The 13,105-nt window shown below is 40.2% G+C and overlaps 1 protein-coding gene across 4 annotated transcripts in view; it reads right to left on the reverse strand.

Moving 5' to 3' along the window:
- MTCL1 (microtubule crosslinking factor 1) overlaps nucleotides 1-13,105 on the reverse strand; it is a 103,312-nt gene that overhangs the window by 24,574 nt on the left and 65,633 nt on the right. For 3 of the 4 annotated variants that reach the window (XM_062570146.1, XM_062570144.1, XM_062570147.1), the window contains 3 exons: nucleotides 11,038-11,130; nucleotides 7,873-8,103; nucleotides 6,016-6,204 (listed from right to left, as the gene is read on the reverse strand). In XM_062570146.1, coding sequence (XP_062426130.1) covers nucleotides 6,016-6,204; nucleotides 7,873-8,103; nucleotides 11,038-11,130 — 513 coding nt within the window. The remainder of the gene's footprint in view (nucleotides 1-6,015; nucleotides 6,205-7,872; nucleotides 8,104-11,037; nucleotides 11,131-13,105) is intronic. The other variant, XM_062570145.1, reaches the window with a different exon arrangement.

Consider the following 13,105-nt stretch of genomic DNA (forward strand, 5'->3'; position numbering starts at 1 on the left):
CTGGCCAGGCATGTATGGTGGCACCATTGCTGCTGGAGATGGCAAGAGACCAGGAGAACGGCAAGAACAAAACAAAACAAAGTGTCCCCAGATCCCCAGAGGGGTCACAGAGGGCTGCACCCCAATCTGCCCCCTAAGTAACTCTGAAGCAGGACTTCAACATCTGATCCTTCAGACTTCAGTTCTGTCACTCAAGGCCAAAGGCTTAGAGGAATCACAGAACTTGCAGCCCTAAAAAAGTAATGATTCCAGGTCGGACTATATATAGAATAAAATTTTGTACAGGCAACTCAGCTGATCTCATGGGCACACCAGATCTTTGGAATCACTGAATCCATCTCACCAGCTTTTGTAATCATTAGTCAGACATGCCGTTGCACCTTTTTCTCGAAACAAACAAGTGTGGTCTACTTTTTCCAACCCATTTGGTTCATCAGCCAAAAAGCGCTAGATAGATAGGGAAATGACTGCAGGTGCTCACTGACTGACCTGTATCTGTTTGGGCTAATGAAATGTGATGCTGTGCAGTATGAGGTTGTTTAAGAAACACACCCATAGAAGCAGAATTAACTCCATTAACATTTAATGCCAATTAGCAGTAATCTACTATGCAGCAGCATTCTCCACTGTGCACATACGATCACCTACTTTTCAATATGTGATGAGATTTTACATGTTTCCACCATGAATTTTCATCCTGATATCCAACTAAGGCTAGATTCTCCAAACAAGTCCCCTGTGTAGTAATCAGAAAAAAAGTCTTTTTTGAACATCTGTCCTTAGTGTCACAATGGGAGCTGCTGGATACTGAGTGCCTCAAAATCTGGCGTCACCTCCTTTGGAAAACCTTGACTCCAAGTGTCTATGAAGTGCTTTGATTCAAGAGCCACATTCTGTGTTTTCTGGTATGCTGCATCAAACTCTTTCTCTGGCAAAGTAAGCAAAAGGCTCCACAAGGGAAAAGAGGCAGAAGAAAAATAAAATCAAATGAAATAAAAGCAAGCTAAAGCCTCCCCTAGCTTCCTCATTCCTGTGTATGCATTTTTTAAGCTTTAAAGTGCCATAAAATTAGGTTTGTGAGGAAAGAAGTGATTGACTGGTGCAGAAAGGAGCCAAGAGAACCTCAATGGAGGTTTGCAGCCTGCTGAGGGGTGAGGGCACATCTTATCCAGAGATGCATTATATCAGTGTCACCATATGAGACCCCAGGTCCCCCCCCATCCCCTCGGGGTTGCTGAGATTTTAATTAACTTGCCAACGTAAATACAATTCTCACTACATTCTTTTAATTCCTGCAGAGAAGTCCCTTTTGCATGACTTCGAACTTGCAATCTGAACTTGGGAGAGGTCTGTGTGATTATTTTTCTGTTTTGCTAAATTGGAGTAGTTTTAGAGAACAGACACAGTACTTTTGAGACAATGTGCTTGGAAACATAACATATACATTTAGAATTTTTCTTAGAGTTCTGCTGGTAAAACTGTCAAAGAGCTTCTGTGTAAGAGTAAGTCCCATAGGCATAAAATAATGACTGCTCTGGTCTTCCTGCTCCTCTCAGGGATGCTTTACTGAGCACAGGCAGAAGAAATGGGACATGGCTCTGATTCCCTGAACAGTCAGGGGAGCTAAGTAGCTGATTTTTTAATACCTTACCAGTCACCGTAATTTAGACTGATCCACAACTGATCTAAGAAAGAAAATTTAAAAAGTAGTTCAAAGTCCTTTGCACCCACAGATCAGGCTCTATAAGCAAATGAAACAACAGCTGACAACACGTGAAAACTTAAAATAGCAAAGCTCGATTCAGTTCCAGGACTTTGGCATTTTTACTAAGTACAGTCAACCCCAGAGATGTGAGATCACATCAGAAATATCTGGGACCAGAGAGATTGTTTGAAGCTTGATTCAGCTTTTAATCATGATTTTTCTTTTCTTTGAGAATTCCATTTAACAAGTTAGCCACAGTCTGGGATTACAAGCAGTTTAGCAGAGCAGTGAATTAATAACACAAGGTCAGAGGCCTAAACAGCAAAGAAGAACTATGCATTTTCTCTCTGTAATCACATATCTATGAAAAAGTGAAGTTGGATATTTGTGCAAATCATTTTAGTATATTTAGGTCTTAATTGCTATTCCTTTAGGCTTTTTTTTTTCAAGCTAAGCTTTTAAAACAAATATATGAACAAAAAAAAAATCTAACTGGAGATTTTCTGGAACCCCCACAGCACAATACATGAGCGTATTGGTTTTTAATGCTTTTCCTATTGGACAATAGATATGTAAACTGCTTTCTTTTTACTCCTCTGATCTTACACCACCCAACAGGCTTTTCACCCTTCCCACTCAACCAAACCAAAGCACTTCCTTTCTCTGCAGGCAGTTCTCTCTGCTCTTTCCATGTACACGCAGAGGCGCTCACTTACAGCAAGCCCTTCTCTACTGTGCCACCAGCCTGACTTGCCTGCCTGCCTCCTGCCTGTGACCAGCCTTTCTCTTGGCTCTTGAACCTTGCCACTTCCTTGCCCAGTCTTTTCTGCCAGGCACCCTGGATACAGGCTAAGGGACAGCGTTAAAAAAATGCCAGACAATTAAATATTAAAAATAAATGTGGGTTACTTTAAGTTACAGTAAGCCATTTCTTCTTTTCTGACCTAGTTATCTCAGTCACTCTTAGACCACCACAAAATTTCCTTCCTCATGTGAAATGAAGCTTGAACACTTCTAAGTGCTGATGCATTTCACCTTGGAGCTTGCCAGGCCGAAACAGCAATTCTGGGCCCTTCCGAGCACTTGCAATTCTGGGAGACCTCTTCCAGCTACACCACTCACCCCAAATTTGCCACATATAAAGCTTTTATTTCTGACTGAGGGCTTAAGGAACCTGCAGAAGACCCCAAAGATCTTGGGTGGATTTTGGCACAGGCTCACCACTCAGTGGTATAGTGAGAGGCAAACACTGCTGAGCTCCATCTCTTCAGGAAGGCTTTGCTCTGGGTCTGCTTTTAGAGCTTGGGTATCACAAGCGAGAGTTTTTGCTCTAGTTTTGTTCAGTTGATGGATGCATTAACTAGTGTGTTTTGGGGACTGTACATGAATTAAATAGAGCTGAGATTTATAGGAGAAAGTCTCTAATGGGTGTAGAGCAAGGGCCAGTTTGTGTGACTTTGGTGAGAATGGTGAAGGGCCTACATGGAGGTCTGCAGGGCCAAGCCTTCCACCTCAGTGAGATGGACAGTTTGATCCAACTCTAATAAGGTGTTGCTGGTCAGTGCTTGGCTCTGGCAGAGCTTTGAGCCTACTCCGGTCCACCTCTCTGTCACAGGCCTGTGGAAGATGCTTCCGATGCCCCTAATCTAACACAGGATCAGGATTAACCCACTCTGAGGCTTCCTACTTTTTTGCCAAAGAGTATGAAAATAACCCTTCCTTCCCATTAACAACTACATGCCCAGTAGCACTGAAAACCCTGTTCAACTCCTTCAACCTGTCAATAAGCATAGTGCTTGCTGGAAGATTCAGTGCACTGTGACATAAGAGTGAGTGGGTGAAACAAGTAATAATGCTTGAAGGAAGATACTTACTCACTCTTCCAATGTTGAAATAACACTTCTTCCAGGTTGGAAGGCAGGAAGCCTCTTTTACCTTCAAAAATCCATTTGGGGTGTCATGCATTATTTAATAGAAATATTTGCTCTATCAACAGGAGTCTGGTCATATGGTTCATTTCTTTAAATGAGATTAGCTGCAAATGCTGTATTAGAACATCATGCAATGTTTATAAAAATGAATCACATATAATACTACTTACCATTGTAGCCATTTTAATTGAGACTAATCTCCAAACAATGATTATGTCAAAGAAGACATATTTCATTTGCATGTTCTTGGCTATTTTAAGGGATATACATGGAAAGTTAGTAAACGACAAAGGTTGTACTGAGATGGTATATTGTTTTATATTTATCGTACTCGTTTTAGATTAATTCGGTCTACAGATTGAATACAGCAAAATGAAATGCTCAGAAGCATCTCTTCCACAGCCTCCTTCTGCCTCTACCAGATAAAAGCTTGCTGAGAGGACAATGGTGATGGGTCTGGGTTTGGTAAAGCATGTTCCTGAAAACGAAAGCGTCTGATGTCCCCCAGGATTAGTAACACTAGACCCTTTCCAAATGCTAAACTGATCAAATGAATACTACCTTGGTAGCAAAATTCATACGAAACCGTAGCTAGAGATGGAGTTGTCAGCTAGTACTATTAAAAAGGAAAGCAAAAGAGTACATGAGGTGAAAGGAGAATAGGAAGTGGCATGGAGACTGCTCTTCTTTCTCTACCATTTTGCACTCAAACACAAATTCTAACTGAAGTTACATCTTGAACTAGAGAGGTAAGTTGCAAGAGAGCCTGTGTAGCTCTCAGCATCAGACTAATTTTACTACAGGAGGGAGACTTACTGTTGTCCACAGTGGATCTGTTAGACCACATAGACCATACAAAAACAGACAGTGCTCAGTCATGAGGATTTGGAGAATTCAAAGAGAGCTTAAGGAGAAGAACGGAAATGCAGAGACCCACACTACCCCCAGAGCCTGCAGTGAGTCCAGCAGTGTAATGTGGTCATGGAGAGCTTTAGTTAGAGGGGGCTCCAAGTCAGGGGCCTGGACAGAGTCTAAACATAAAGCACATGACTACAAGAACTTTTCACTGAATATGTGTTTTACTGAGGTTTTTTGCTGCTACTTCCATTTGTGAATAATTCCATATAATGGCATGCTGTCATCTGAACATTTTCCATTTTTAAAAAATATAAGAAGATGCACCTGAAGAATGGTATTAGAAGCCTTAACTCTGTCCCTTTTGAATGTTTTGATACTATTCTTATTATTAAGATTGCTGGTATATTTAATGCACAAAGCATTGAATTCATATAGCATGTTCAATGCACAAAGCAATGCACCAAACATTGAAAAATTCAGTGTGAGGTTATGTGGCAATAATCAGTACCATATTTCATGTCAATGGACTCTTGATATTACTCAGTTAGAGAAATCAGAAATTATGAAGTACTAGTTGAGCCTTTAAATGTGACACAAGGTAGGGTGTGGAACAAACACCGATGAGACCATAAAATAAATCAGAAAATAGCTATATGTTTTCTGCTGGCAGGTGTGACTTCAGTCTTTCAGTAAAACATTCAAATTTTGGATTGTTGGGTAGTTCACCACGTGCAGGAAAGAAACAGCTAAAGCAGTGCAGTTGTTGTGTACAAATGATAGAAACTAGAAAGGGGATAATACTACAGTTTGTTTCCGTCTGACTGTAATATGTCCTACCTGTTAGTTTCATATTTTTTTGTATTAAATTTTACTATACTTAGGAGTTTTTGCAACCTTTGAAAATATTTATGTAGTGTGGCGGTGAAATCAAACTTCTGATTTGCTTGCTTTTATTGAGTGCTGAGTGTTAAATTCTCTGCACATTGCTCTGACATACAGAGGCAGGGTGGAGGAGACATTAGGGAAATGTCAGTATGATTTGCCTTTAGGTATTTAAAAACATGGCTCAATGACAGGAAGAAACTTCTGCATTGTTTTCCCATCATCTCTAAGGGAATCATTACATACGTGTGCTAGTTTCTTAAGTTATTTAAAGGAAGTAAAATCACCTCTTCTTGCTAAAAGCTTGACAGTAGGATACAATAGATATGCACAGGCAAGAAAAGTATGTAAATTCCGCAAACCATCACATACTGATAGATGTTTCTGGGCAATTGGCCACAAGAGGAAATAGGATTTTTCACTGATAGCCTCTGCCAACAGGAGAACAGTAATCATGTGGCTCCTGATTAAATATAAATCTAATGGACAAAATCCATTGTAATTGCTGTGTAGCTAGAACTGTTGTTATGAGCATGATTCCAGGTGATTTAATACAGCAGCATAAGAAAATGCATCCCTTAGAAAATTCACTTTTTCCATTCCCAGGACATGATACACAGCTGCCTTCTGGTACAGTACCTGCTTTTGCTGCTGCAGTAATTCTGCAGTCTGCAGCTGTGGTCCGTGATCAGTGCTCTCTGCAGCAGGACGCTGAGAATAATCTGTCAGTGCAAAAACAACATCCTCTTCCTCCTCCTCTCGCTCTACATCCTCTGTCTTTTGCTCAGATGGAAGGCCAAATTCAGGGAGGGCTTCAAGATGCTCGATCTAAAATACATGAGACGGGACACATCAACAGTCTTCCTGCATTTACCATGGGGGAACAGAAATCTACTGAAGGACTAAGGGAAGGGGCTATTTTGTCCTGAGGCTTTCTAGCAGGGTGTAGTGACTTCTACTCTGCAGGCTACCAGGAACAGTCTTTCATATTACCATTGAGTGATACTATCTGACTTGTGGCATATGAGAACACAATGCCATGTAGTCCTGTAAAATAGGAGATCTAACTGTTGCAGCGGTGCAGCTGAGGAGATGGATGTATGACTATCATGCAATGTGATGGTTATAATCTGTCATGCATTAATGAAAAACTATACAAGACACTGGTGGGGTTGTACGATAAGGATATGGAAATCAGAAAATGCCCAAATCCATCATTTCATTCTCTCCATTGAATTAACAAAAACTCATGACACCAATAATGACGAAGATGGATTAACTGTAAATTAACCAGTCAAAAAATCCAAACAGTGAAAAATGAAAGCTATTTTGATATTAGAAGATGAGTTAGTAAACACAAAAGCAAATTAGTACTGCTGAAGTAGAAGCAAATTATTCTTAAATAGCAGCTCATCTCATGTTTCTGACTCATTACCACAGCTGCAGAAGATGTTCATCCATTTGGCATACAAAACATTGGAGTATTCTACCTAAGCATACTCCTACCAGATCTGAAAGGTTACTTGTTCTACCAAATGCAGCAAACGTTGAAAGATATCGGTTACATAAATATAAGAAATACTGGGAAAAAAATTACTTAGGTGTTTTAGCATGGTTTCAGAATTGCATGAACCTGCAAGATATCTCTATTTGTCCCAAGAATTTTGGAAAAATGCCAGAATGGGCTAATACATTTTTCTACCTATGCTTTCTTTAAGTAAGATTTCCAAGACAATTGGTAATTCTAAATGTGCAACTTGACATAATTTAGCAGCACCTTTTTTCACAGTGCATTTTTGGAAATCATGCCCCTGTTAAGATGTGTCAGCTTGGGGATTCCAGGTTGTTATGAAATTCCTGATCTTAATTTAGTTGCTGCTTGGAAAATCACCATGATGAGTTCTGGCGTACCGCGGCTGATGGTGATAGACGTGTGTATGCAGAAAAGGAACAAAACAAGAATGAATCACTGTAAGTTCCCACAAGAAGCTCTGTAATTCTCCTGCCAACATGAAAACAGAGCTTCCCTCCATCTGTATTGCTGAAGGCTCTGTAAGAAACACACTGTACATTCACTTCTGAAAAATTACAGCACTCAACCCATCTAAACAGATTCCACTCCATCAGCTCACTAATGCATTTTTGTTTCCCAAAATTACTCAGGAGTCATATCTTAGAGGCCTAATTAAATCTTCATTTACTGTGATGGGATTTTTTAGGACCAGATGTTTGTACTAGCTAAGGGTTTAGATTCAAAGATAAGTGATCTGTAACATAAAGATACCATGCAGAATACCCTTTAGCAGAAGCCAACCTAAAAAGGCTTCATTTTCATCCCCTTTAAGCCCATATGTAATTATAAACTTACTGATACCACATCATATTTAAAGCTTGCTCTAAAAGAAGGGGCATCACAGTATCCACACTGCTGGTGGCAGTGCTAGAAAACTCCCTCCCTCTTGCAGTTTCTTTGGGTTAATGTTGTGAGCCAGTTACCTCTAATACGTCCTCCCCTTCCTCTTCCAGTCGCTTGCCTTGCCGCCAGTGCTTCAGCAGCCACTTCAGCTTGACATACAGGAGGAAAGTGTCCTGCTTGAAATGCCTGAGCTCTTGCTGCAGCAGGCCTTTCTCCTGGCTCCAAGTCTTCTCTTCCAGTTTGTTCTGCAAAGTCAAGCTCTGCACTTCCAAATCTTTCCTCCGCAGGGTCTGCATATGCTCCTCTTCCAGCTTTAATGGAACGACAGACACAATGTCAACAGGGTCCTGTCCCAGGAGTCTCCAGCACTTGTACTTAGTTAGGTGAGACGCACTGAAATCTCTAATCTGCAGCTATTGAATTTGGCAAAGGTTTTGACAGATGAGGAAATCAGAGGAATGCAGTTGATAAACTTAGCTTAGATAACCATATCCAAGATACCTGCTGTGGAAGTGGCCCATTTGTTTACTTTAAAGATGCATGAGGACTCTGCTGCTACTTAGACACTTACACCCCTTGTGCTTTCCTTCCGCTCTTGACTGTGTCCCTGCAGTATGTTCCCAGCACAGCCTAAACTGCTGCACATACAACACCTGCTAAATGCATTTCCAGCCATTTCTACAAGCTGGAAGTGCAGATACCCTTCAGACAACCTGGAGCATTACCCTCACCTCTTCTGTCCCCAACCACGTGCTTGGCCCTTCTTCTGTGGTGGTCTCAGGAAGGGTGACATTTCCAAGGAACTATATCCAGTATCTCAGACACAACTATTGGACCCTCACTGCTCACAGTCCATACTCAGAGGCACCTGAACAACTCACGACAAACACTTGCTCATTCTGATGTGACTAGGTAAGGGCTGCAGGAACCAAAGGAACCAAAGAGATAGCAATAGGCTGCAACTCTGCATTCACCATGTCTGAGTTTCAGTACTAGGAGCACCAGGAAAAGCTCGTAGCTTGAAGCCCAAGTATAATTACATCTGTTTTGACACAAGCCTGCCTGAAACATTATTCTTTAAAGGTGACTTCTCCCTCAGTATGTCAAACTTGGGCATGATCCAAACAAAACTTACACAAGTGAGTTGTACAACCTGAATATTGTAGTTCCACTTTAACAAAGCAGTAGTTCATACTGACGAAGAAAAGGCACATGGAAAAGGAGTACAGAGACACTGTTTACAGATTCCAATTTCTTTCCATCCTGTTGTATTATTCACCAATGAGGAAAGACAGTCTCTCTCTCTCTGCCTACTAGCTCCATAGATGAAATCTATGAAAGTCATAGTAAATTAATGACAATGGTTTAAACTGTAGGAACACCACCCTGAAAAGAAGAACTTGCACACAGTTATGACGATTATTTCAGAAATTTTTCTTCAGGAGCATAGGAAGAAAGCCCCATCAATCCAAACTGCTAATAAAGATAAGCGTCATTTTCACAGCAAAATTTTTCTATTGCCTTTAAATTATGTGCTCTGGCATAATGCAAAGTTTCAGCATATATGCCACCATGCCTTTAAAAGTTAATACATCTTCAACTTTGACCTAGACAATTTGGAGAATTTTTAGAAGAAAATTTATTAATGAATAATCCTTTAAGTAAGTATAAAAGCCTTTAAATATATTTGACTAAATCAGAATTATTTGCAATAGTTACTTGATTAAATGGGTTTATAATGCATCTTAAAAGTAATCTGAAACAAAATTAGATACAATGGCCCCAAAACATACACACAATTTCTGATAACACTCATGGGGACAGTACACAGCTAGCACATCTCAATTCAATGTCATTAAACATCACCATAAATGAAACAGTAAAAAAGGAGTTCTTATAAATTTAATCATTACAGGGAGAGATAAACACATTTTGTGTTGATGCAGGTTCTTCCACCAAATGAAGTTGTGGTTAAATACAGCAAAGATCTATGAGTCATTTCCACCAGAAATCCTGGAAGATGATAAAAAAAGGAGTAATATCAACAGGATGGGCATAATCTGGAAAAAATGAAGAATCCAGAAGATGCTTTTATTCTTCTGTTTCTACCAGTTTTAAGTGTGAATAGTTAGCATTGATTCTGCTGCATTTTTTTTTGTTTGTTTTACAAGCTGTTATGATCTAAGTCACTGTGACCACAAATGCTTGCAGAAGACCCTGGTGGAGGTAACTTCATAGAGTATTATGCTTTTTCAGTGGAGAGCTATTGCAAAAGGGAAGAGTTTTAAGAGGCAGGCACAGTTTCCAAAAAGTATTCACGGCCAAGACAACTACGGAGGAAATCAATTTACTGTTTGCCTTCAAACGCCTCCATGAGAAAGCTCCTATGGAGATCAACTGAAAACCAAGGCTATTTACGATAGAAAATGGAGAAATACCATTTGGCCATAATGAGATTTGCTGGCACAAGGATAAATGCTTTGTATCATACAGCAATTACGCTGAATTTAGTCTATGAAGTAAACTTTAAAAGAAAACTTCAGTAAAGAGCTAAATAGCCTGCAAAAACTACCTAGAGATCCCAGAACAATTGACTAATATGCTGCAGCCTTCAAAAAAGCTGGAAGAGCCTGTGTAACAAAATATGATTTCTTCACTGATTTTGAGCCTGAGAGATGGAAACACGAGGTACTGAGAAATACAAAAAGATCCTGATTTGCATCTCACTCATGAGAGCTTAACAACTCTGACTTCAGAGTAGTGTTGGATTTTCTTTGGATTAGGAGGGAGCAGAAGCGTCAAACTTGTGCTCCCCGAGAGCACAGCTCTTCCTGAGCTCACAGAGAGACGGAGGGGCTGATACAATTCCCTCCTCCCCCAAGACTGGAGGCTCTCTGGTGGGAAATGCCCCTTACAGCTTGTGTTTTCCCTGCACAGCACAATCTCTACCACCCTATCACGGTTTGAAAATTTTAGGAGCTACCCTGACAGCCCAATGCAACAGCCTCTTTCTAGCATGAAACACAACGGGGAGGACAAAGCTCCTCTCTACTGAATGGTGAAGCCAGATTAAAACTAGCAGAACTGGTTTGAGTTGATACTTCCCTAACTTCCAGATTCTTCATTTACTCAGATGAGCACAAACTCATAGCTTTTAGGACACGAGTTCCCGCGTTTCTGACAAACAAGGTTATGGTGCACGTCACAGCCACGCGTCTCTCCCAGCAGGTGGGTTAAGTATTTACCTGAACGATCCTTTCTGTAAACTTTTCTTGCTCCTCTTGGTGAAGTCTCGTCTCCTGCTCAAGCTGAGCCTGAAGCTCCTGTATCGATACACTCTGTACAAGTAAAACATGGGAATCCCTGAGCTGATCAGCAGGACAAAGGATAGGTTTAGCGGAAAGCGTGTTTCAGTGGTTTTAAAAAAGAATGGCAGGACAGACATCTGCACAGCTTACAGTTATCAACAGTTCAAACCAAAGCACAGCGTGCAAATAAATAGCAATGCCCTAAATATGTGTGGGAATTTCCTGTGTAGCTTCTTCTGAAAACTAAAGCCATGATGCTCATGTTGCATATTCCCTTCAGGCCTCTGCTCTAGAATTACACTCGAGCAGCTTTGACAGCTCAGCATGAACAAAGTTTGCCAGATTAGCTCCTATTTACAAGATTCCATACTTGATGGTATATTTTTTTATGATAATCAAAGCTATAAAATTTTAACATCTCTGCAGAAGATGTAGCTAAGGTATGTATATTGCACTCAATTATTTATTCGTTTGCAATACTTCTGGTTAGACAGTTAATTGGACAACGTTTATTAAACCAACTAAGCACAAAAAGTCCCTTCAGATATGGAACAGCTCTCTGCACAAGTCAACTTTATTCTGCAATTTCTGCTCAAAACAATTACTCAACAAATGTCATGGTGATAAGCTATGTGAGGAAACATATCTCAGCAACTATCTGTAGCAAAAGTACTCATGAAGAGTTTCAATTTTGAATACCAACCCTACAGATTTGCCTGGGATCTAACCTTACCTTTCAATACCTCCCCTTCCAGGTGCACACTATTTTAATCTTAATACTTTCAACTTTACATGCTGTGGAGATTTGGCATCCCATCCACTTAGCTGCTGAAAGTTACTTAATTCAAAAACAAAGACCCAAGAATGAAAAGCCACAGACCTCATCATTTATGCTATGTTAATTAAACCTGTGGCATTTAGGCTCCTGGTCAGCACTTTCTGTGGCCTTCGTTTTGTGTCTGTCGTATTCGAGCTAAGATTGCTTAGTCTGGGTAAATATGATGCGCAGCCAGACTTATCTCTCCTCTTCACACGCACCAGCAGTGTGACAACAGAAAATGCTACCTTACCCAATTGCTACTTCTCAGAGTAAAGACGTGCTTAAAGAAGGTGCTTCTTTAGGCGTCAAAGTGCACGTAATCCCAAATTCTCTCTTGGCCAAGCTCCAACCTCAGCAGCTGTGAGGATTTAATGTGGGTTGTGGGACTGCTCTCTTCTCCTCCAGGGCAAAGGAGATGCAGCAGATAGATGCATCCCACTGGCCACCCACAGTACGTATACTTTCTGGGCCCCATCTTTACTTCATACACATATTGTCTTGAGCATGTTTCTGTTTTGTACCTGAAAAAGCGACAGTTCTAGCCCCCCAAAAAGTACGCTGAAGGAGACCAACAGTGACTTATCACATCATCTGTCTTATCTCTGTCTTGTGCATCAATGTGTCTGCAGACATTTTTCATTTTACAAGGCCAAAATTCAGTCTCAAAAATAATTTGGAAAGAATAGTTTAGGACGGGATTTGCCAAGTTTGTGCAATCATTTGCTAATCAAGAGACAGTTTATGCTCAGGTATCTCAACTTAGCTTCTTTGTTCAACAACGGAAAAATTAATCAATAATTTCTGTGCTCTTTTACTCTGATCAGGCTTCTTTAAGAATACAGTATATAAAACCCAATGTATCTAGTTAATTCAAGTGTAGTTTCAAAAACGTGTGTTCCTTTCTTTATAAATCCAAGATTAGCCAGAAGCATGTGAAGTCTACATGGTGAAAACAGCTACAACATGTAACTGAACAATTCAATCTCATGTGCCTCAAGAAAAGGAAACAGCATCATTTATGTAAAAATGTGTATGTTGTTATTTAAATATACATAGAAAACATATCTTATCTTAATATATCTCTTTACAGTCATATTATTACACATTTAGGTAGTCAGAAATAATGTTAGTCTTGGGATTCCTGAAATTGGAAGCTGAATCATAGCAGCAAAAATAATTAGCAGG

Source organism: Rhea pennata, chromosome 2 (assembly GCF_028389875.1).
Source record: "Rhea pennata isolate bPtePen1 chromosome 2, bPtePen1.pri, whole genome shotgun sequence".
NCBI lineage: Eukaryota > Metazoa > Chordata > Aves > Rheiformes > Rheidae > Rhea > Rhea pennata.